At 38.2% G+C, this 26,582-nt stretch overlaps 1 protein-coding gene across 1 annotated transcript in view; it reads right to left on the bottom strand.

Annotated features, from left to right (window-relative positions):
• The window catches only part of LOC122814348 (sulfotransferase family cytosolic 1B member 1-like), an 81,530-nt gene that overhangs the window by 4,528 nt on the left and 50,420 nt on the right, over positions 1-26,582 (bottom strand). The window contains exons 3-5 of the mRNA XM_044086934.1: positions 17,972-18,069; positions 17,046-17,172; positions 15,144-15,238 (exon numbers count right to left, since the gene is read on the bottom strand). Coding sequence (XP_043942869.1) covers positions 15,144-15,238; positions 17,046-17,172; positions 17,972-18,069 — 320 coding nt within the window. The remainder of the gene's footprint in view (positions 1-15,143; positions 15,239-17,045; positions 17,173-17,971; positions 18,070-26,582) is intronic.

The following is a 26,582-nucleotide window of genomic DNA, read 5'->3' as shown; positions in this document are numbered from 1 at the left end:
AGCTCCAGCCTAGGTGACCTGAGTTTGTGGGGGGGCATGAGCTTTCAGACCAGGGAAATGTCTATATTATGTCTCCTGTATATGGGCAGGTGGGGCAGTCCTGTTGATGTCAGCCATATGAGGAAGCAAGGAGTGGTCTACCCCTTATGCCCATTGTACATTGCACCCACAGGCTGCCACAGGGGCATGGGCAAAGAACTTAAGGCAAATTCACTCCCTCAGCAGTAGTGTGGTGCTGCTCCATGTTGCTTCATTCTCCTCACTGGCCACACATATGGTTGGAGTAAGATCAGGAGAGGACAGACTGGTCCCCTGAAAACAAGGAGAGGCACATTTTAGAAGCAAATGCATTCTATGAACTGATTATCCTCATAGTATTGATGCTAGATATGCAATTCTGAAGTGCATTTGCTATATAGCTATAGATATACATATAGATATACATATAGATAGATAGATAGACAGATAGATGCAAATATGCTGTTTGGTACAAAAACTAAAGTTGTTTATTGTAGCTATGCTTATCTGCAGTAAAAGTGGTAGACTGTGTTGTTTATATGGGTGTTTTTAATGCCATTGTTGTGAAACGGTTAATATAGGTGGACTTTTTTGAGCTATACTATGAATGCAGAAATAAAGAGGGTACATAGAAGGTCTTGATGTTACTTGTTGCTATGGGTCTCTAGAACACAATTTAGTAGCACCAGAAAAAGCACAGATCAACATTTTTTCAAGACATTATGTATATGTTATAGTCACTTTAATCCAAAATTGTTTACACAGCTGAATATGTTATATTTCATGAAAACAATCAGAAAAAAATATTTCTGAGTGTTATAACCTAAATAATACATGTACCAAATGGGATAATTACCAACAGAGGACTTCATCAGCCAGTAAACAAAATGGAGTTGAGCTCAATGCATCCAAACCAATGAAATATGTCAAAATGGAAGCCATACCAGGCTTTGCAGCAGTAGACCCATGGTGCCTCTGTAGGCCACTCAACAATCCCCGGTAATATTTAAGCAAAGCAATCAAATTAGCTGACCAGTAATTTAAGGGAAGGCTGTAAAAGGGTCTTCTTGATGAACATAGCTGATGAAAAGCAAGACTATTTTCCTTGTAAAGATGGGACTGTTCTGAGGATTCCCAAATGCTACACACACACACACACACACACACACACACACACACACACACACACACACACACACACACACCCCTAGTACAACTGCTGCCAGTTAAGTAACAGAAAACATGAATATACACACTCAGATAAGTAACAGTTACAGCAATTTGCAATGAAAAAAAATTCTACATACTTCTCGGTGCATGTAGACATGTCTAAGAAAATAAAAACAAACATTTGGTTCATACAGCTCTAAATACTGTTCCAAAGATAAATGTCAAAAGTAAAGTTAAAACATTATCGATGGAATAGAATTGATCCACGGAGAAACGGATGACCATAATCAGATATGCTATGGAAGCAGCCTAGCCATTGTAGATGGGATGGCCTTTCCACAGAAAGGAGGGATGGCCATATGCTTGCCATATGTGGATGATAATACCAGCATTAATGGTTAGAAAGATGACCCAGACCATGTTAGTGTAGGTGCTGCTCGATAGGTGAAGATCAGACATCAATTAGTAATCCTGGCAGTGCAGCAGCCAGCAAAGATTGTGGAAGTCAACAAGTAATGTCATTTCATCTATCCTGGGAAAGACCGGCACTGAGGCTCACCATGGTACTGGCATCCTGCAGAAGCTGGTCATCAGAGTGGGAATCATCATCAGCAGTAACTAGGCCAAGCCAGGTGTAAGCATGCCATGCAGTTTATTGTAGCAAGGTTAAACATGCACATAAGTGTGTTTGGGGCCAATATTGTGTCTGGCCCATATAGTTACCTCAGGGATGTTGGGGGTTAGAACACATCGTGTCAGGGATGTTGGGGGTTAAAACACATCATAGATACCCTTTTCAGCTGCCTGGATGATGCCAATCCTTCTTACGAGGGTTTTTGTCTCTCTCTAAACTGAGGAGAATTATCAGGCCTTTTGCCTCTTGGATGCCATAAGGGAAAGAATGGCTCAGGATGAAGAAGTGGCTGCTGGTTGGCAGACACAGGGAAATAAAATGGATATAAAATAGTAGTTTAGTATGTCAGTATACTTAAAGTTATCATGCATTATTATATTTTATATCAAAGCAATATAAAACCATATCTGAGTTAAGTGAATTATTATTATAATATGGCATATTAGACCACTGCATAATAAATATTCTTATTCTTTTTGAGGACTTATAGCTGCTTATAAGGCTAACAACCCTAGGGGGCCTTCTTAAGCCTAGCCACATTTCCTAAAGTAAGGAATTAAACCATGCACTTTGTGCTTGTGAGGTAAACACCTTAACCATTATGCCAACTCCCAACCCCACATACTAGCAATGTTCAGGTTAATACTGGGAATTGAACACCAGCCCTTTTGCTTGTAAAGTTAATGCATTAGCCACTACACCAGAGAATGTTCTTAAGTAAAATATGAGTTTAACATATGCAAGTGCTACTCTGCCTGCATATACGTTGATATGTATATGCTCATCTAATAAAGGTGCAATTTTTCTGTAGAGTACAGCAAACAGGAAAATAGCATGAAACTTCACTTTTGTCTAGTTTCCATTTTATGTGAATATAGAAATGAAAAACACCATGACCACAGTGGAGTAGTGTATCATTTATTTAATAAAAAAAACAATATTAAGGTTTTTCATCTCTCCTAAATCAATGAGACTTTTTCAGAACAATTACTTATACATATACTCGTTTCTTAAATATAACTAGAAAGTCAGGTGACATGGCAAAAAAAGACAAATGAGCAACTTGCAATTATGTACATATAATTCAAATAACTTTAATTAGTATATAGTAAGACACTTGGAACACAAATGCTTGGTTATATAATTGCACACATATGAGGGACATTCATTTTATTTGCATCAAGGTTTTCCATCCCACTTACAATTAGTCCCAGGAAGACATAAATATTAAAGAAAGGTATACATATTACAATTAGCCCCAGAAAGACATACATATTAAAGAAAGGTATACATACATTTCAGCCTGGCTGTTGATGTTACGCTTAGGTTCACTGGAACTATGCACTGCCTAATGAGTCATTTTGATATGTTGGCAAGAAAAAGCATCTTTATCTAAATGAAAATCATTATGTGTTCACAGCAGTATTCACTTAAAATGTTATCACTTGAACTATAAGACATATACTCTGCCTTTACAGAAATTTTGTTTCTTTGGGAACTTTGTGTGGTGTTGAGAACATAATCCATATATGATGCACTCAGGACAGAGTTATTGCAGTTTCTCAGGGCTATGTGCCACAATAACAATGGATTTTCTGTTGAAACTCTTTTTATAGGACCTTGATTTTTCCACACCGGCAGTACCTGACAATGCAGACTCCTACTGGATGTGCTCACCATGTAGTATATGGGAGAGGGACATGCAGTGTACACACCATGTAGCATATGGGAGAGGGACATGCAGTGTACACACCATGTTGCTTTTGGGAGAAGGACATGTATTGTACACACCATGTAGCATATGGGAGAGGGACATGCAGTGTGCACACCATGTAGCTTTTGGGAGAGGGACATGCAGTATGCACACCATGTAGCTTTTAGGAGAGGCACATGCAGTGTGCACACCATGTAGCTTTTGGGAGAGGGACATGCAGTGTGCACAACATGTAGCTTTTGGGAGAGGGACATGTAGTGTGCACACCATGTAGCATATGGGAGAGGGACATGTAGTGTACACACCATGTTGCTTTTGGGAGAAGGACATGTATTGTACACACCATGTAGCATATGGGAGAGGGACATGCAGTGTGAACACCATGTAGTATATGGGAGAGGGACATGCAGTGCATACACCATGTAACTTTTGGAAGAGGGACATGCAGTGTGCACATCATGTAGCATATAAAAGATGGATATGCACTTGGTTCTACCAAGCCTCTGTCATGTGGCAGCCATTATAGGGCGCATGCACAAATGTGAAAACCAACAAAGGAAGACATATATGCCCTTGTACATGCATCAACTGCTTAAGTGAAGATTTCTGTTACACTATGAAAAACCCTGAAGGATGCTTGAATGACAATCTCCTACAACGAACTCTTACCCAGTGGGGAAAAAGGATGGGCCAGGTGATCACAGGGCAGCCAATGATGCACAACTAATGCAAGGAAAAGTATAAAAATATATTATTTTCACTGTGCCAAAATGCCTGTCACATACTGTCTCTACTTCTCTTACTTATATGATTTTGTTCTATTGTGCAAGTAATGGACTTTCTGCACAGAATACATGTGCAAAGCACTGTCTCTGCTGGTCAGAACAAGGTATCTTATGGTACATAGCCTCATAGTAGGTAGTCAGAGCAGCATATCTTAGGGTACACAGCCACATACTAGCCGGTCAGTACAGGGTATCTTATGGTATAAAGCCTCATATCAACTGGTCAGAACAGGGTTTCTTATGGTACACAGCCTCATACCAGCTGGCCAGAACAAGGTATTTTATGGTACACAGCCTCATATCAGCCGGTCGAACAGGGTATCTTATGGTACACAGCAAAATGCCAACTGGTCAGAACAGGGTATTTTATGGTACACAGCCTTGTACCAGCTGGTCAGAACAAGGTGTCTTATGATATACAACCTCATAACAGCTTGTCAGAACAAGGTATTTTATCATATACAGCCATATACCAGCTGGTTAGAACAAGGTATCTTATGATACACAGCCAAGTACCAGCTGGTCAGATCAAGGTATCTTATGATACACAGACTCATACTAGCTGGTCAGAATAAGGTATCTTATGGTGTACAACCTCATACCAGCTGGTCAGAACAGAGTACCTTATGGCACACAGCCGCATACCAGATGGTTAGAATGAGATATCTTACTGTACACAGGCTCATACCAGCTGGTCAGAACCATACCTCCCAAATGTACAAAATTGCTTGGTTTTTATCAAGTTTTGGGGTCCAAATAATGGGGTGCCACAATTCCTGAGTGGCACCCCTTAATTTCCGAATTTCCCAGATTTTTTATTTTAATTTTTATTTGGCTTTTTGAACTAACATCATCACTTGGGCAACCATGAAATGGCCTGCCAGCCTGTCAGAATTGAGCTCAAGGGCTCATGTGTTTGCATTTCCGGCTGCTCCAGCCAAGCTGCAAGGGAATGGAATAATGATGGTTCCTTAGCTGTTAATGGGTAGCTGCAAGCAGGAATGGTGGTTCCACAAATGGAAACAAGCTGTGATGCTGTTAACTACTGCACTGACATTTGGAGAACTGCAGAGATATTTATTATGCTGTGCTGACTTTGGATTTAATTTTTATGATGATGAGAAGGATGTGTGTGTGTAAAATGCCCCAGGTGAATATACCTGGCTAGAGGTACTCAAATTGTGCATGTGTGTGAAATGCCCCAGGTGAATACCTGGTGGCTAGAGATACTCAAGCTCAAACCCTGTACCTTGGGTACAGATAACAATAGCCTAAAGTAACTATCTACCACCACTTGTGAAAACTTTCTAGATTTATGCTTCATATTTTTGTTCTGTTCCTCATAAAATCTGTGGTTTTCTGGATTCTTGTGGCAAATCAGTGAAAGATTGAATTCACTAAATAATGACAGGCATTTGAATTTCAGACTTCATATTCTTCAGAAAATAAATGGCAACACAAAACCTTTTATTCTAGCATTTTTTTAAGTTTATAAGATCAGTATTTGAAATCTATCCCTATTTTTGGGGCTGTATTTCCCCATTATTAGCTTTGTCCAGTTTTTTTGTGCTAAGAGGCTGAGAGCTATGGTGAAAAGTGAGAAGTAAGAACTGAATTCACTAAATGATAGCCATTTAAGTTCCATTCTTCCTGTCTTTCAGGAAACTGCTGATTTGGCATAGTGGTGTGTTGTTCTGACTGCAATGCACAGAGTCCTGGGTTCAAGACTTGGTAGTGAAATGCATGGGGGTAATATAGCATTTTATTCTAGCACCTTTCCATAATTATATAAGCAATGTTTAAAATGTGTCCCCGTTTTATGGGCTTTTGTCCCCTCCCCAATAAATTTTGGCTTTTTCCAGATTTCTTGTGCTGCAAAGTTGAGAGATACAGTTGAGTGTCGAGTGGATTTTACAAGGAGCTTAGTGTTGCTTATGGTAAATCAGCTTGCATTGTTAATAGCATAGCAGGTTAAACACTTGTGTTTGATGCAGAGGGCTGTGGGTTCTACTCCCACAGTATGTAAATGCATTGCTGATACTATACTGTATTGTTGTACTTTTAAAGTGGGTGGGTGTAACAAGTCAAAGGTGTAGCTACAGATACAACAGAAGTGAGAAAATGTCATGCACAAGGGCATTTGTGCCTCAGTGGAAAGTGCAACAAATATTATTAACCAAAATTCAGGAACAGAAAATCAGAATTATTATGTTCTATACTGCATTATAAGAAAATATTTTTAAACAAGTACAGTACATTTTCCAACATTCAAGATAAAACACATATTTTTTCCACTGCAGACAATGGAGAAGCAAGAATGGACAGTTAAGGATCTGTCAGTACTTGGACTAAAAATTGGAAGTCTTAAAACATGCAGTTCGCCTAGTTTATTTTGTTGTGCATCTACAGCTATTGAGTTGGCCTGATAACACAAATCAGAGTAAGTCAAGCAAATAAATGAAATTGAAAATAAGTTCAAGAAGCTGTACAAGATGCACATGGCTTACACTACTGTCATTATATATATATATATATATATATATATATATATATATATATATATATATATATATATATATATATATACATACATATACATATATGTGTGTGTGTGTGTGTGTGTGTATGTAAGTAGACTTTTATGATGGAAATGTTCTGAATTGGGCAGTTTTGTCATTAGTGGTTCAAGCATTTTGTTTCATTGCCTAGTGGAAAAATGTTCAAACAATAAATTTAAGATGCCCTCTAAGACTAGCAAGTGTGCTGTATTATACAAGGAATATAATTTAATAAAGTCAGGAAGGTGTATCAAAGAACACATGTATGTTTCTTGTTTTGTGTGCAAGGGGTCTATGACTTGAAAACAGCCCAAAGGTAATCTTTATTCACCACTGGCCAGATGCATTTTCTTTGGATGTGGTGTGGGTTTCAATGCTGTTTCAATGAATGTGAGTTTCAAGGGCAGAGAAGTTTTAATGCAAAGTCTATTTTCATTGTGAGACAGTATTGTTTTGTTTAGCAGATGTCTATTAATGTTTGTGCATTGTGCTATAAAATGTACAAATAAAATCCAAATAATCATTGTAGAAGTAAAGCCGTATGCACATTAGTGTTTATGGTAAATGGGGCAAAATAGCCATGTAATGGGACATTGGAATGGCTGCAAGGGGACTCTGGTGCCATATTTAGTTGTCTGTTCTTCAGTTTGCATTTGAAAGTTGGCATCCAACAATTCCATTGGAGTTGGTGGGGTTATGTAATTATGTATGCAAATGTTATGTTAATCAGCATACAGATTTGTACCTATTTTTCATGGGCCTTGTCCAGATTTTTGATGTTTCCAGGTTTAGAAGTATGGTCAGAACAGCATATCGTATGGTACACACTGCATACCAGCTGGTTAAAACAAGGTATCTTATGGTACACAGCTTGTACCAGTTGGTAAGAGCAGGGTATCTTATGGTACACAGCCTCATACCAGCTAGTAAGAATAGGGTATCTTGTGGTACATGGCCTCATACCATCTAGTCAGAACACGGTAATTTATGCTACACAACTGCATACCAGCTGGTCAGAACAGGGTATCTTATGGCACGCAGCCACATACCAGATGGTCAGAACAGGGTATTTTATGCTATACAGCCATATACCAACTGGTTAGAACAAGGTATCTTATAGTACACAGCCACATACCAGCTGGTCAGAACAGGGTGTCTTGTGGTACACACTGCATACCAGCAGGTAAGAACAAGATATCTTATGGAACACAGCCTCATATCCGCTGGTCAGAACAAGGTTTCTTATGGTACACAGCTGTGTACCAGCTGGTCAGAATGGGGTATCATATGGTACACAGCTGCATATCAGATGGTCAGAACAAGGTATTTTATGGTATACAACTATATACCAACTGGTTAAAACAAGGTATCTTATAGTACACAGCCACATACCAGCTGGTCAAAACCGGGTGTCTTATGGTACACCGCTGCATACCAGCAGGTAAGAACAAGATATCTTATGGTACACAGCCTCATATCTGCTGGTCAGAACAAGGTTTCTTATGGTACACAGCTGTGTACCAGCTGGTCAGAATGGGGTATCTTATGGTACACAGCTGCATACCAGTTGGTCAGAACAGGGTATCTTATCGTACACAGCCATGTACCAGCTGGTCAGAACAAGGTATCTTATGGTACACAGCCTTGTACCAGCTGGTCAGAGAGGGTATCTTATGGTACACAGCCATGTATTAAACAGTGGTGCTGCACTTGTCACATACTAAGAAGGAGAATAAAAAAAAACATTTGCGATTTGCCCTAAGTCCTGGGGCAGGGGGGTGAACTTAATTTACCAAGTATTGATTGGAATAAAATGACTAGAAGGAGAAATCTTGATAATATTATCCTGTCAGGAGCACTTTTTCAGTTGTCAGTATCTCAGCAAGTTAATTGTCCTACAAGAAGGTACTATCTTGAATGATATTCTTCCTTCTGATAAAGTAAAAGTAACATATTAATTGGTTGGTGAACCTCTGTATAACTCAGATCTCTCAGTTAATAGATGTAAAGTACGCTATGAATTAGAGAAAAGATATAATGTTTGTATTGAAAGGAAAACTTTTATAGGGCAGATTCCGCTTTATTGAATAAACTGTTAAAGTACTGGGAATGGAAGGAATAGTTTGAGAAAATAAGTGTGTAAAAAATGTGGAGTGTGTTTTTATATATATATATATATATATATATATATATATATATATATATATATAAATATGGGTTCCCTTCAGATCGTGGAATATCCATAGCATAGAACCACATATGTCCGAAAGGTAAACATTGTTTCTTCACAACATCGAACCATTTGCATGGGGATCGCCATAGGGAAAAATTCCTATTCACTTCAATGTAAGTGCGATTTCGGAGTTGGTATACTTGAAAAGTAGGGGGTGTGGTGGGACACAGCTGCCGCAGCCAAAAAAGTTCTTTTTTTATTTTGGATTTGATATTGTGAAGAAACAATGTTTTTGTCTCAGCCATATGCATGTCGATATTTTGGCCATTCAACTATCTGAAGTAGACCCATATATATATATATATATATATATATATATATATATATATATATATATATATATACATATTAGGAGAAAATGTAAAAATTAGCAAAGGACTGCCTGCCCTGAGTAGCACTAAAAACTGTGTCAAGAGAAGAGAAAAGAAATGGAACTTCAGAAAGAGAAACCCTATGAAAAATCATAAACTTGCACATATGGACAATGTAAGGAAGGTAAAAAAATAATTAGAAGAGGAAACAGAGGCTACATCTGGTAACTATTTGGTTGATAATAAGAAAATATTTTTTTAATTATGTGAAATAGTGTAAAAATAGTACAGAAAAGAACAAACAAAATGATCAAAGTTAGTTAGGGGGGCAATAGAACTGTAGGCCCAAACAGTAGTGCGACATACTTTGTGAACAAGTTTTCAAAAGCAGGAGGTCATGATGATATGGAAAACTTAATTATTTTGTCCGGTAATAACAGAGAATATGGTTAAAAATGCAATATCAAAAATATGAAAAGGTACTTCACATAAACTTGTTGATATTAATGGGTTCTTCTAACAAAGTTTTAAGATAACTATTATAAGGCCTTTCCCATTTCCTTTTCAGCAATCCCTGTAATCAGGAGTTGTATCACTTCAGTGGAAGAATGCAACTATCATTCCAATTTACAAGGGGGGGCATTTTATCAAGCTGATAACTTTACACCAATTACCCTTAGAAGCATCAGTAGATAATATTTTAAAAGGATTTTGATTAAATTTTAGGACCAATCAATTTGGAATAACTATGTAGATTGACTTTATGCTTTATGCTACATACTAGTTGCGATGCATGCTTATCTTTAATGGCAGTAAGTACACCTTTAATTTTAGAAGTTATACTATGTATTTAATTAACATAATTAATTTGATTCAATAGGAAATTGGACAACTGGTTAAACATTTTACTATATATATATATATATATATATATATATATATATATATATATATATATACATATATAGATTCACTTCATAATCTCGGAATACTGAAATATCAAATTTCAGTATTTCGAGACCATGAAGTCGAAAATCCATATAACTGAAACCAGACAACCACAAAACCCAAAACCGCGACACCGCAAAACCGAGAAAACACACAGCACACACAACACAACACATACAAACATAAACACACATCCCTCCCGACACTCTCAAAAAACCAATACAACACACACGCACAAAACTAAACAAACAAACAAACCTACCCTTACTATATGCAGGGGGGCAAGCCCCCCTGCACCCCCCATGTGACCCCCCTACTTAAATACACTAACTCCAAAGTCACACTACAAACACACACACACGAAACACCACCACACAAGCAGCATTCCCCTCGTACATGCATATCACTGTAACAAAACACACACCACAGCTCCTGCCCAAAACCCTTAAACAAAAACACTTACCTGAATCCATGAACACAGCGCAACACCAGAACCGCTAATTCAACATCTCCGACATGCGAGATTTTGAATTTCGCACTTTTGGTCTTTCGCGGTTTTTGCCTTTCCACTTTATGGGCTCGAGATTCTGAAATTCGATATTTCAGGATTTCGAGCTTATAAAGGGAATATATATATATATATATATATATATATATATATAGATAGATATTTATATGCTGGTGGGTTCATGTTGAGCTGAATTCCGATGATGTGTCTGGCAGATGAAAGTGCTCAATTCATTAAATAAATTTATGTGGTATGAATTCTACAAGTTCATTTATTTTTAACACCATCTTCCTTCATTGGTGTACTCTATTTTTGGTTATAAGTATGTAGATATATATGAACATGGATTTACACAAGGGAGAGCAACTACAGCAAATCTTATATATCCTTATTTTGATGTTATTTGAGACTTGTTGGATAGAAACATCTCAGACAATGTGGTGTATCTTAACTTTGCCAAAGTCCTTTGACTCAATTCCTCATTGTGCTAGAGTAGCAGCTATGAAAGAATCGCCTTCAATAAGCATGCCATTTGTTGGACTGCAAGCTGGTTAACTGGTAGCAAAGGAAGAGTCTGCCTACAGGAAACTAGGTCAAGGGAATATGCTATCCAGAGGAGAGTATCGCAGGGAGGGACCAGTTCTGGGTTTCTTTTCATTTCATGTATTTATATCTTCTTTTCCAGGGACAGGAGGGTATCTGCTAGCAAAATTTGCTGACAATGCTAAAATAACTAGTTTTGCCACCTCACTAAGGGAGCAGATGGACCTACAAGTGTATCTTGATTACTTACAATTATGAGCCCAGTTAAATGGAGTAACATTTAACATCATGAAGTGCAAAGTTTTGTACAAGTTAATGAAAATACCAAATATCCACATAGTTAAAATAACTCCATTATTGGAGAATGTCTGGAATTGGAGGGTTTAGAAATCTTAATAGAAACAGGTTTGAACTTAGTTGGGCACATAGAAAGAGTTTTGATGAAATGTTATGCAATATTAGATCTATATTAAGAACCACTGCATCAAACAATGAAAATGTGATGTTGCCAGTTTACAAAACGATAGTGAAACCAATTACAGAATATGGGCTTGATTTCTCTCACTCTATCTATATGCATAGACAGATTGAGAGAGAGAGAGAGAGAGATCTTTATATAGATATATCGATATAGATACAGCTTATGTCCACTTGGTCAAACACTCTTTTTCTTGAATGGAAAAAATCCAGTTTGTGTTATCGAAAATCAGCTGATCGCATAAGCTATTTTTTTATGTGTAAGATTCTCTCCTCATTTGCTAACAGCTAGTCTCAGGAGCACTTATCCTGGCAGACATCAAGGTTGTCTGTATGATCTTCATCATTGCTACCACATGGCAAATGATGGGTTTGTTTTGCAATAATGTCCTACTAAACATGCATGCTACCATGTCTGATCAACTCTGCCTACAGCAAGCTTGTCTTTGAATACACTGCCCTAGTCACGGCCATATTACTAATGTTGAAACTTGGCTGTTTATAACAAGTAGCCACTTCTGCATGTCACCAGACTAGTGGGTCCTAGCTGTCCCCTCCCCAAGATGGTGAGCTAGCACCAGCCTCTTATTCCCACCTTCTCCAGTTGACTCCTCCACTGCCATTGTCATTAGCTGATCTTCGGTCATCTGGGTAACAGTCAGGGATTTATCATTTTATACCATGAAACTGAGACCTTTAAGGGAACTAATTGAAAAAGGATACTATAGTTGAATGGAAAAAGAGACCTTAAGCAAAACGCACTTCAGCAGTTCGAACAAGGATTCAGAAACAGTGATATTATCCATCAACCTAAAGTATGAAGCAACATTAGAGGATGATACAAGTTCATTGGGCCTGAGAGCAGTTCTTAGCCAGATGCAAGGAGGCAGACAAAAATAACAGTTTATGAAAGCAGAACATTGTCCAATCTACAAAAATATATTAATAGACAAGGAAACAATAGTATCAGCATGGATCTGTGATAATTTCCACTCTCCTTAGATAGTGTAAACTGATAACAGATCAGAAACCAGTGAAAGCAATCTTTAAAAATTTAAATTCAAAATGGCCTCCTAGAAATGAAAGACTATCACTGGGGCTATAACAATATCAATTCAGCATGCGTTATTAAAGACAAAGAGAAAATATAGATTACTATGTTTTCAGACATCCAATAGTTACAACAGATACATCCAATAGTTACAACAGAGATAGGAGAGAGACATGATAAAGTTCAGAGGATTAATGTGATATCGAAATGTATATCTAAATGGAATACCAAGAACCGTGACTCCAGAAAAAAAATCATAGACAGAAAAAGACACTAGATTACAAGTGAAATATTTCTTTATGATGGATTCACGGCATAAGAAAAATAAAGATGACACAGATCCTGCAGTTGTCAAAAGGTTTAATGAATGGAGACGGTGACTAGCTTTTAAAAGGGTTAAAGTAATAATTCCAAAAGCATTACAGAAGAGAATATGGGCAAATTACTTAGAAAGGACATATAGAAGTGATAAGAAAAAGGACCACCATCAGAGAAAAAAATGTGGTTCCCAAACATAAATGACACAGTAGAGAAAGTTTTCAATGACTGTTTACTTTGCTAGATCAATACATAGGAAAATACAAGTGTTCCTGTGCAGATGTCGGACTTAACAAAGATGAATGCAGGTTTAGACTTTTATGGGCCAATTAACAAGACAGACTATTTACTATTACAAACAGATGACGGATCTGTATGGATTTATTGAGTTGCAGCTTATCAAATCAGTACTGCAAACCATAGCACTCAACCTTCCATTTCCAAAATGAGGAACACTAGCCTTCATAATGTGGAACAAATGGGGAAAATGTGGAACACATACTAATGGCTTACTAACAACTTCAACTAGGAAGGTCATAGGATGGTTAAAATATGCTGGTTTTACTTATAAAGAAGATCTTTTAATGAAGTAATATGATTAATTTCTTTTTACCATGGATTTCACTTAAAAAATTCCTAACACTGAATGTATGACAGAGTCTTTCAATGTAGAACTTCGAGGAACATGAACTTTTTAAGACCCAAAATGAGGTCCACTTGAGAGGTATGCTGCAAACACAGGTAGTAAGTGCTAGAGTGGGTGTGCAGGGGAAGCAGGTCAGTAACTGCTCCCTTCCCTTGTCCATGAACCTAGGCTACGAACACTAATATGGCTCCTGTGGTAGGTGCAGCTCATTTCCGAAAACAGAGATAGCCTCCTTTGCAGCAGTGAACTGAAATTTTTAGCCCTGTGTGTATGCTACTAGAATACCTAAAAAAGATAACACTGCCACCATACCCACTTGTCTGAAGCACTATAATGCTCTATTGTATACATGGCACATCCTACTTAGCTCAGCAAAACGTCCACTCCACATTTTGTTTTATGCCCAGAGATCTACAACTTTTGTTCCTGCTGCCTTTCACATTATCTAGGATTTAGCCTTGCAACAGTATTTGAGGTAATTGCAGGGGCAAGAAATATTGATGGACGTTGATTTTGTTCATCATGAAAAATCACTGATGAAGAGTGCAGTTTGTAAATCAGCATCTGCATAGAGTAACATTACATACGTCATAACTGTATATAACAATCTATCAGAGAACATGAAACAGATTTAGCCAGAGGCAATCCACAAATACTTTTCATGCGGCATTCATCAATAATAAAAGCAGTGATAGATATTACAAATTTATCTTCTCTATAAATAGAAAATGCAGCAATCAGAAGTATGTAACTGGATCACAAGAATTGTTGACATGGGAAATATGAGAAATGAATGATTATTCTCCAGTCATGATGATCTTCAGCTCTTCCTCAAGTAAAGTATCACACCCACACCCAGGGATGTAATTTTTATACCATTAGTGCAGATGTGAAACCCATCCCCGTATATAGCATGTCCAGTGCCTGTCAGTAACCATGTTCTGTCCATGTTGTCATGCATCCGTCACTAAGGTACAACATGTTAGCCGGAGGAGCACTATTTACATTTCAGTAAACCTCCAGGGTATGATTTATATGATTTCATTCTGAGGACGAATATGGGTCTGATAAAGTCATTAATAACACTGGGGGTGATGATTCCGAGGAGCACTGTATGAGCGAATGCAGCAGAGACAAATGAAAAGATGTGTCACCTTGAATTGAATACATTGCTTAAAAGAAACACTGATGGGACAGGCATAACCTAAATACTTCAGAATGACACTTACCTTTTTCATATCCTCATAGAACATGTACAGAATCCGATGCTTGTCCTTCTGGTCCCACCACCCCTTCACATGTTCATACCATGATCCAAATGGTACTGCAAAAATCAAATAAAACAAATATCATCAGTGAAAAGAAGAGACGCGTTTGCTTATCCTGAAAGAAAGGAAAGAATTAAAAAAAGAAAAGAAAATGAGAGAAAATGGTAGTTAGATATTGAGTTCCTACATACAAATGAGCTTCAACACTATTGTGTGCTCACTGTAAACAGAACTTAACTTCACTCAGTAAAGTCTCAAGAGTTTTAGTTACAGTATATGATAAACAGGGGAGCAGTGTGAAAGGCAAGAGAACTTGGGTATTATGTGCAATATGGCCGTTCTGTTTCCCAAATTCCTATTTAATAAATTATGGGGATTAATTACCTGTTCCTTATTTCTGCTCTATTCTTCTCTGTGTTTGCTCCCAATACAGTTTGACTTAATAATAAGAAAAAAAAGTACTTCAAAACAGTTACACGGAATTTCATATCCCATGCATAACAATGTGAACATTTCCTTAAGGGAGATTTAAACAGAGTGCTAAATGACAGGCTGGGATATCAGTTTTATTTTTGCATTGCAGTTTGTATATTCTCATCACAGGAAGGCAAAACTGATTTCTGTAGCAAGGAACAGTCTGTTTACCAGTCTATGGACCTGATTAAAGTTCTTCATTCAGAGTGTTATCATCTAATCTGATTTGTGTCACTCTGTAATAAGACAGCAAAACACTAAGTACCTTTCACCCTCAAGGCTCTGTCTAGTCCTACGTTACCGCCTACTCTTACTATGTAAACTTTAGTACCATTCTCCTAGGGATCTATTTATCCCTGTGTTACCCTCGGGATCTATTTATCCTTGTGTTACCCTCGGGATCTATTTATCCCTGTGTTACCCTCAGGATCTATTTATCCCTGTGTTACCCTTGGGATCTATTTATCCCCTGTGTTACCAACTACTTACGCTGTCTAACCCTCAGTAAAACACCCCTTCATAGTCTGTCTAGCCCTGTGTTACCCTTACTCACGTTGTATAACCCCTCACTTCCATTCCTCCTCAGGGATCAGTCATGTCTTATATTATCCTGATTATGCTGAGTAACCCTCAATATGATTATTTCCTCAGAGATCCATCTATCACTATGTTTACCACCCCACCCCACCCCTACTATGCTATGTAACCTTCAGCACTATTCCGCCTCTGAGATCTCTCTCTTCCTGTGTTTTTTCCAAGTCATGCTGCTTAATCCTCTGTACCATTATCTCCCTCAGGGATCTGTCTGTTACCATGTTACCTTTACTCAGGCTGCATAACCCTCAATACCACCCCTCCATTTACCTGTGTAGTCCTGTGATATCCCCAACTCTTGTAGAAAAACCTTGTGTGCCCCTCTTCTTGGGGACTTGTTTCTTTATATGTTCTACAGTTGCATGGCTGTCAGCAAAGAGAGTTGCTTTGAGATTAACACTACTGCTTGATTATTACATGGCATTTCTACTTAGACTGTGATCAGTCATGCTATAGACTACATGTCTTTACTGTTGCTGTTGCTTTAACAGTTTATCCAGAAAATAGCATCACCAGTCTAAAAACTCATGGCTTACAGGGAAAAAAAAAACTAGCAGTGTCCCTGTAGAAATACCACTGGTAACTTTTTTCACATGAGTTTTTAGACCGATGTTGTTTTTCGCCAAGGTTTTTTGAACTAGTTCCCTAATGACGGGAAGGGAATTTACCTCCAGGATTTGGTATGGAAGGTACTATTTGTTTGGTTTTCCTTTTGTATCCAGAAAATAGTAGATATGTAGAGTGCAGAAAAGTGAATGATGTAATGATAATTAGGCTGAATATATTCTTACTCACCTTTCCCATTTATAAATTTCTCCAGGTACTCTTCCCAGGTGCCAGGCCAAGGCTGTATTCGGTTACTTAAGTCAAAATGGTAATAGGATACGAGGTTATCTTTGGCATTGCGTGCAACATAGATCACCTAATGAACAAAAAAACAGTTCAGAAACCAGAAAATGTTCAGAACTACCAGCCCTATTTTGTGGTTCAGACGTACCTTCTCAGTTTCATTGTTATACATCCATGCTCCCCATAAATCCAATCACTGATAGCATGTCTGTCCTGAAGTACAGCTGTTCTTTTTTTCTTTTTATTTTGTTCTTTGGTTTGTCATCAAAATTAAGTCCATCCGTCATTTAACACTTTGGAAATGTTAGTGTTTGTGTGTGTGTGTGTGTGTGTGTGTGTGTGTGTGTGTGTGTGTGTGTGTGTAGGGGATTCATAGCCCTAAGAGGCAGTTGTGTGGTAACAGGAATTCAAAGTACATATTCTCTATTTTTTTCCATTAAAGATGCTTTCCATAGTGATGGTTGAAAACAAAGGAATCTGGTTAATCTGCTTTCTAACTCTCCTGCCTTTGGAGGTATGTCTGCTTCTAGTCACTGTACAGTACAAATACACTATTTCTACCACTCCCACATTTCTGGGTACAGACAAGTCGGAAGCATGCAAGGTTTATTAAACTAACTTCAACATTTGTGCTAACTCCTCCCCCTGTCTCCAGTGGCCCTGTTCTATTCTAACTATAAACTGATAAGATCAAAATTCAGCATTTCCAATGCAAGAGCAAAAAGCTATAGACAATGGGTCTCATTTTCTGGGAAAATCCCATCTGTCAAAGACACGCTATTCCAACAAGGAAAAATAAGTTTTAATTAAGGCTTTGAATATGCATAAAGGGAAAACAATTTAGCTTGGAATAATTGCTCCACTCTTTGTACCTTGCAGTCATGCTCCCAGAAGGACTTGGGAACCAAGTGAAAAGGTAGATGAGTCTTCACATTCCGTGGGGAGGCCATGTTGGCTAGCTGTTCTGTTCCTGCAGGAAAACAGTAATAATAACAAAGAATATCCAAACATAAGTTTATATTCTCTTCTTAGAGCATATGTACTTATCTATTTATTTGTTTTATTTTTATTGTTGAAGTGTACCTTTTAAAACCACATGGCCTACTGGAAGATATCTGCACTTCCACAGGATAAAGGTAGTAATGTAAAATATCAGTAAGAGATCACTTTTACAAAGCAGCAAGAATAAAAGGTATAAACAACAACATGTAACCAAAAGAATTAAAAGTGATACATGAGCAGAGGAATGAGTGCTTAACAGGACTGGTAAGGTCTGCTGGACTATTGATAATCAAATCAAGATCTGATGTTTTCAGTCTATCAAAAAATCACACCCAAGCCAAAATGTAAAGACAGCCTTGTATACTTAAACTAGAAGCGAGTATCCATGCAGTGTCCACACATTTTCCTCTCTTAGTTCAGTACTCTCACTCTTAAACTACAATTCCTACAACTGCAAAACTGGCACCTTTCCTCCCAGTGCAGGGTTTGATTGGCAGAGAAACCTGGGTTTATGTTTCCTGCATGGGATGGGATTTCCCTGCCTACATATCATGCAGTTGGCTAACTTACTCCACAAATGTATATAAGAACTTGAAAATTGTAGCACTTCAGGATGTGTTTTCAGTCTGTCAATCTACATTTTGGACAGTAATACTCTGTTTCTCATATTTTCTATAGTCGGAAGCATGTGACACTATCAACTAATGTAGTGGTCCCACAATATACTGTATCTGCCCGACAACATTCTTTCTAAGCTCACTGTTAGACAGAACACATACATCAGCTACTACTGAAAGCCATCACTCAAGTCCATGGTCAACTAACTGATAGAGAATGTGTTGAGTGGAGAGAAGGATTCACTTAATTCATAAATGTCAGAGTAGAACCCATCCTGACCTGCTTCCACAAAGAACGCTAAAGTTGAGAATATATGACTCTATAATTATTTGTTGACCGTTTACAAAATCAACATCTAAAATACCAATGTGAAAACATGGAAACAAGGAACATTGACCTGTACTGTGCATAGTCTGAGGATTACTCTGGAGCAGATTAAACCAACAACAGCCCCCCATGAGTGGGTTACTTCCCCCACACACCCCTGCTAATTATATCTACATTATCTCTTAAAACTGCACAAATCCCAGCAAAAGAAAATGTTCCCCTACTTCCCTGCTTGCAGTAAGTAAATTCATATGAAGTATTGGCTTAACTATGTATTGGTGCCATCTTCTGTGTAGAAGCTGAAATAATAAAAAAAACTATAAACCTCTATGGCATACGTCACAAAATATAATTTAAAAATCAAATTTAAAATATTTAATTCAACTCAGGTTATATTGTGGCCCCTAACTTTATTAACCACATTGATTCCTTTTGATGTAAATGTCTGGTACTAAAAAAATCTACCAGCTGTAAGAATGAGCCACAATTTTTCAAACACACCTCTCATTTTAAAACTATTAGTATCAAAGACTTTTATAAATCTCTCCTTTCCAGTGTCAGCTTTGTTCTGATTAACCCTGGATTTATATTGTAAAAGAGCTCTTCTATTTATACGCCAAGCCCTATTTTTAGCTTCCAAAATTGCTGTATATGTATAACCCCTAGACACAAATCTACTTATTAAATCCTCATTTGAATCACTACAAGTTCTCTTTAATTGTATGAATTGTTAACATGGAATATTATTTATCATAAATCCTGGATGACAGCTGGCAGCTAGTACACAAGAGTTTTTAAAAAATAGCTTCCTAAGTATAGAAATTATAAAGGATCTATCAATAAACTTAGTGATATTACCTTTAAAAAAGTCAGTAGTGAAATGACAGAATTTAACAGTAAATTTTAAACCAAAATGTATTTATTTATTTCAGTTTGATAACCAGGGAAATCCACTGGGCCATGAAGAGCCCATTTTCAGTGGAGGCCCGGACAGAAAAGTTCCAATGAACAGTTACAGAGAAATCGAAAATACAAATACAAATACAAAAACTGACAGTGTAGAATAAGATAATGTGACAACATACAATAATGTGGTAACATACAATAAAGTCACAGAGGAATACAGCATAGATTACAATAACATGACATCTTTGATACAGAAACATAAGTGAGTTAATAAAAGTCTTTTTTTTATTGGTGGCTTGTTGCATTAGGGTGTAGAGGGGTGATTACAGAAGTAGTTGTTGCAGAGAGGCTGGAGAGGTTGATGGCTAGAGGGGTAATTAAGTTGGGGAGTGAGGTGTGCATATCCATTTAGTAGTAAGATACGAGAACAAGAGAGATTTGAGTTTAGTGTGGTACTGGGTATTACAAAGAGTGGGAGGGAGAGAGTTCCATAGTTTAAAAATGGAGTGGGAAAGTAGGAGGTGGCCAGGGAGTCATGATGGTTTGTGGATCTGTAGGAGGTTTTGGTTTTCTGATATGAGTGAGTGGTTGGGGATTTATGGGCTTAGTGCAGTAGAGAAAGCGGGGCAGCTAGTAGGTTTGTGGATGAGCTTGTGGGCATTAGTGAGTTTAAGCAGGGTCAGGTAATTGGGAAGTTTGAGCCACTGTAGATTATGGAGAGAGTGACAATGGTGGGAGGAGTTTTTTGAGTTGGTAGCAAATTTGCTTATTTTATTATAGCATGATTCGAGCTTGGATTGTAGACTGTGCTGGAGATTGTTTAACAGGGGACACTATACATTAGAGAGGGAAGAAGGTAGGAAGATGTTAGGGCTTTTCTGGTGGAGGGGCAGAGGAAGCTGTTGTGCCTGTATAGAAGTCCTAATTGTTGGTGTTTTTTTAATGGTGGATAGAATATGGGTGTCAGATTTTAGATGCTCGTCAATGATTATGCCAAGGAGTTTGGTATTAGATACAATTTCAATTGGGATGTTATTGCTACTGTGTATTGAGAAAGAGTTTTTGTCTATTAAGGATTTTCTAGAGGGGAAAAAGATCATGTTTTGTTTTATTAGCATTAAGGGCAAGATGGTTATTTTTCATACAGGATTCAGTCTTAGAGAAGGCTGACTGAGTTTTTAGAAGCAGGAGAAAGTGTAAGCAGAGCAGATAATAGTTGAGTCATCTGCATATTGGATTATTGATGAGTCAGGGATGGCAAGGTGAAAGCTGTTAATAAATATATTGAAGAGTAGTGGTCCTAGAATAGAACCTTGCGGGACTTCAGTGGGTGTGTGTTGGAAGGTGGAGATGAGGATTTACATTGAATGGCTTGTTGATGTTCAGAGAGGTAGCTTGAGAACTAGGCCAAGGTGGAGGTGGAGAGGTTGAAAGATGAAAGCTGAGTAAAGAATAGAGGGTGGGAGATGGTGTCAAAAGCTTTGGATAGATTGAGGAACAGGGGAGATATGAGTTTGCCAGAGTTGTAAGCTTGATTTATGGTTTCAAGAAAAGATAGGAGGGCAGTCATGATACTATGGCCAGGGCGGAATCCGTGCTGAATATGGGTGAGAAGGTTGTTTTGGGTAACATATGACATGAGTTGAGTATGGACACATTTCTCTAGAATTTTTGAAAGAGAGGAGAGAATAGCAATAGGTCTGAAGTTGGAGTTGTCAGTGTTTTTGCCTCCTTTATGTAATGGGATGATGTATGCTTGGCGCCAGATGGATTTGGATGGATCTGTTGATTAAGATGGAAATGGGAAGGGCTGAACTGTCAGCATAAAGTTTTAGGAAGGTTGTGGGGAGATTGCCAGGTACATTCTGGCTAGGTTTTAGCTGGAGTAGTAGTTTTTTATAGTACATGTGGGGATGGGTTGAAGGTTGAAGGAGGGGGAGGGGAGTGAGTGGTTGCTGGGGTTTTCGGGGGTAGGAGAGTTGATGTTGGGGGAAGAGGAGGATTGTCTGGCTATGCAATCTACGAAAAAGGAGTTAAATTGGGTGGCAATGTCTAGGTCAGTAAGGTTTGGGTTTGAGCAGGGGCTCTCTTTGTTACCAGGGTGGAGGAGGGAGGAGATAGAAGCTCAGAACTTTCTAGGGTTGGTTGAGTGATTGGTTTGAAGTTTGAAATAGTATAATTTTCAGTCTTAGGTTATATATTTTTTATAGAGTTACGAAGTTGTTTGAATTCTAGTAGGTAATTTGGTAGTCTGTTTTTTTGGCATAGTTTCCAGGTTTTATCTATTTGTACCATGGAAAGTTTGGTTTCTTTGGACAGCTAGGGGGAGACATTGGCTCTGATTTGCTTGGTTCTTAAAAGGGCATGGTTGTTGAGAGTGTTTATAAATGTATCATTGAAGTAGGTAGTGCCACTATTGAGGGGGTAGGGTTTTTAGAGGGGACCAGTCAGTAAATCTTAGACATTTGAAGAAAGTTTGAGGGTTTAAATGGGAGAGATTGCATGTGTATATGCAATGGTGTTGTTGCTGGAGAGGCACTGGTGACTGTCAGCAAAGGCTGGAAGGTGGTCACTGAGGGGGTCTGAAAGGATTCCTGAGTTTGAGATAAGGTTGGGATACAATGTAAGGATCCAGTCAATGATGGTGCAAAAGGACTCATCTTTGCTTGGCCTGGTAGGAGAGTTTATAAGTTGGGTATAATTGAAGAGATTGACTGATTGAGATGGAGCAAGTGTATTTATTGAGGCCCAATTTATATTAGTGTCATCTAGGATGTAGGTTTCATTTTTTATGTTGGAAGAAAACCGGGAGAGGAGATCGTCTAGTATTGGAATGTTGTTACCTGGGGGTATATATAGGGCAGCTATACATATGGATTTCTGGTTGTTTAGCTTTAGTAGAGCAGCAGTATTTCAGTGTGGCCAAAGTTAGGGATAGGAATAGTGTAAGGAGTTATGGTATAGATGGAAGAAAATATTATGGCTACACCTCCACCTTTTTTGTTAAGTCTATCATTACAAGTGATTTGGTAGCCTGGTGAGAGAATTTTGTTGTCATTTAAGGAGGGTTTTAGCCAGGTCTCTGAGATGGCGGTTATGTCTGGATGGTTATGGTGAAGCCATGCATGAATATCTTAGGATTTGGGCATTGAAAGCACAAGACATATAGATTTAGGGGTGTGAGTGTGTGTGTGTGTGTGTGTGTGTGTGTGTGTGTGTGTGTGTGTGTGTGTGTGTGTGTGTGTGTGTGTGTGTGTGTGTGTGTGTGTGTGTGTGTATGTGTGTGTGTGTGTGTGTGTGTGTGTGTGCAGGGAGTTGGGGGTAGAGGCTGGGGGTGTGGGACCTGGGTTGGGGTGAATGTCTCCAGACAGTGATAGAGTGAATTGAAGAAGGATGAGTGTGAGGTAGTTTAATGGGATTGCAGAGTATGAGTGTAGTAATGGGGAAGATTTCATGGAGTGTGGGTATTGGGGTGTCTACTGAGTATGAAGGATGGGCAGTATGGTGTGTTTGAATAGTAAGGTTGAGTTAAGTGGGTAGAGTTAATGTTATGGAGGTAAGAGGCTGTGTCCAGGCTGTTTGTATGCTGGATTTGGAGTGTATAGGGGATGTAAGGTTGGGACAAGAAAGTTGTGTGAGATAAGCAAAATAGTTAAGTGAGGTAAGAGTGGTTGTCTAGAGCAGGACATGGTATGAGAGAGTAGTCATAGTCTAATGTTGAGAGGAGAGCTTGAAGAAAAATGAGTGGGGAGGGAGCGGTCAGGTGTGATAGGTGGAGTGTAGTTGTGGGTGTGATTATGGTTGAGATAAAAGTACAGGTAGTGGGGTGGGTGAGAATAGGCAGTAGGGTAGGGGAGCAGAGTGAGCCCGAGCACAGCAAGGGCAAACGGAGCTGGTTGGCCCAGCAGGATGAGGTAAGTGGAAGATCCAGAAATAATCAGCCTACGTAGATGTATGCAGGAGGGTATGCTAGCCTATAGTATGGGAGTCAGTGAGGTTTGATTGGAAGAGTGGAAACAGAGAGTTTAGACTCTGTGGTCAAATATCCAGTTAACAAGGTAGGGGCTTAGTGGGAAAAAGTAGGTATTTCACTGTAAAGAAAAGTAAAAAAGTACTGGAATTTGGATAGTGTAGAAGTGTCACAAGGGGTAGCTTAGATGGGTCAGTTAGGTGAGTTGTTTTGCCTAAAGGTGTACTGCCATCTAATGGGCAGTGAGAGAAACTGCTAGGACTGTAAGAGAAAGAGAGGGAGACTAACGCTCTCTGGGATGCCTTAGTGAGTGTGCTAGCCCTGGTAGGTCCGGTACCCTAAAAACAAGTATAACACCTGTAAATGTAAATCTTTTAGTTGGCACTATAAACAATAGCAGTTATACAGTGATATGATTAGGTCCATAATGTTTACCAAGGTAAAGTCTTTACATACGTTATCTAAAGGGAGAATTCCATTTCTTGTACAAAGCTGTTTGGGAGCCTTTTCTTCTGTTGGCTTTGTATTGCAGGACTTAAATGTGGTGCTGTCCACAAAGCAGACAATTCTAGTGGATGGAGGGAGGTAGGCTGGCACAGCATTCCAGCAAAATAGTGTGGCTAAAAAGAAGAAAGAAAACCACAGTGAGAAGATATACTTAGTAGTTTATAGAGGACATTAGCAGGCAACGTGACTGTAAAGGAGACAGGACTGCTATATATGCAAGCTGGAAAAAGTGTATGTGAGGGGCTACTTAACACTGGAACTGTATGGGAGAAATACATAAAGTGGATGCAATAGTAAGCAATTAGACTACTGAAACAGTACAGTAGCAGTTTCACAATTAGGGAATAGCGCAAGCTAGAAATGGCAGTACAATGCACAAGAGGATGAGTAGGGTAGAAAATAAGGGGGAAATTATTGTTGTTGTTTAAATAGTGGATGAATAACATAAGATTTCTAGTAGAATCATTCCACACCTAATAAAAGCCACCCAGAAATGACTACCATATATAAATATTGGATTCAGAAGTACGGTCTTCAAAATTATACAGCACAATCAGCTCAAAATAACCCATATACAGGTCCATATATATTCGAGTGAAAGTAGTCTCTATAGCCATTTCCCGAAGGTGTATACAACACTTATAATTAAGATGAGATACTTCCATTTCTTTCACTATATGCAAGAGTCAATAAAAAAAATAACTAAATTCAGTAGACTATAACTTGCTAAAGTCTAACAAATACTTGATAGCCACAATACCACTATCATGACATATGGATGTTTAGAGACTTTCAACATCAAAAGTACACATAAGTGTAGCATTTTGGATTGAAATATTGGACTAATATATATATATATATATATATATATATATATATATATATATATATATATATATATATATATACTCTGTTTTGTCGTCACACTTTGATTGACAAAACAGATAGTCAATAATTGTGAATATGCCCCTTCCAGGGGGTTGTGCAGTCTCAGAGATATAATCAGCAGGGGATGTCAGCAGTGCAGGAGTCTTGCCTTCCTGCAAAAAAATAAGTTTTTTTGTACTTTGCATGATCTGAGGTCAATCCTATCAGCATATATATATCTCAAGAGATAAAGAGGGAGACTATAATGTATGAGGGAGTGTGCATGGTCCAAATATTACTGCACACCCAGTGGTATTGTAAGTCACACGTATGTGGTAACAGAGTTGGATTATGGTCAAATGGGGCTGTAGGCAGGGTAACAGATCAGACCCCCATCTGGCAGCCCCCCCCCCCCCAGCCATTCCAGTGTCCCATTACTTGGCTATTTCTCCACAATTACCATAAACACTATTCAAACCTGTCAGTGTGCATATTATTTTCTTCTTTGCTTCTACAATGATTAGAAATATTTAAATCTTTTACTTCGTATTTTATAATGCAAACACTGATAGCCATTTGCTAAAGAAAGCAATTCCATCTCACAGTAAAAATAGACTTAACATGAGCATTAAGCTTCTCTGCCTTGAAACTCACGTTCATTGCAACAGCATTGAAACTCACATTTAAAGAAAATACATTTGGCCAGTGGATGATTAAATTTACCTTTGGGCTCCTTTCAAACCACAGACCTCTTGCACACATTTTTTTGGACCATGCTTACATGCATGTGTTCTTTGATGCACTATCCTGATTGTATTAAATTATATTCCTTGTATAGTAGAGCACCACATATTAAAGTGTGTTTTAAATTTATAGGTTTGAACATTTTTCCAGTAAGCAATGAAAGAAAACCTATGAACCAATAATGACGAAACTACCCATTACAGCACGTCAACCATAATAGGCCACTAAAACATCTGTCATTACAATCCGCCATCAGTCAATATACACAGTCTGTGCAAAAGTGAAAGTAATCTAAATAATTTCACATTAAAGAGATCTATAACTAATAAAGAGGTTACTGCTGGCAAACAACTTTATGTGTTTTATTTCTTTTTAATATGCATATGTTTTCATGTAGTGTTAACTTTAGTGCATTGTACCTTCAGATTTTTGCCTCATGTTAAACAACACCTGGCAGAGTCTACCTACTGCATTTGTGAGTGCATGCAATCTGACTCCTAGATTAAGTTGGCTGTTTCTGATGCTATGGTGACTATTGTCAC

Source organism: Protopterus annectens, chromosome 10.part0 (genome assembly GCF_019279795.1).
Source record: "Protopterus annectens isolate FY-2018-M chromosome 10.part0, PAN1.0, whole genome shotgun sequence".
In the NCBI taxonomy this organism is placed as follows: domain Eukaryota; kingdom Metazoa; phylum Chordata; order Ceratodontiformes; family Protopteridae; genus Protopterus; species Protopterus annectens.
The sequence above is the reverse complement of the archived record's forward strand: the minus strand, read 5'-3'. Positions and strand labels throughout refer to the sequence as shown.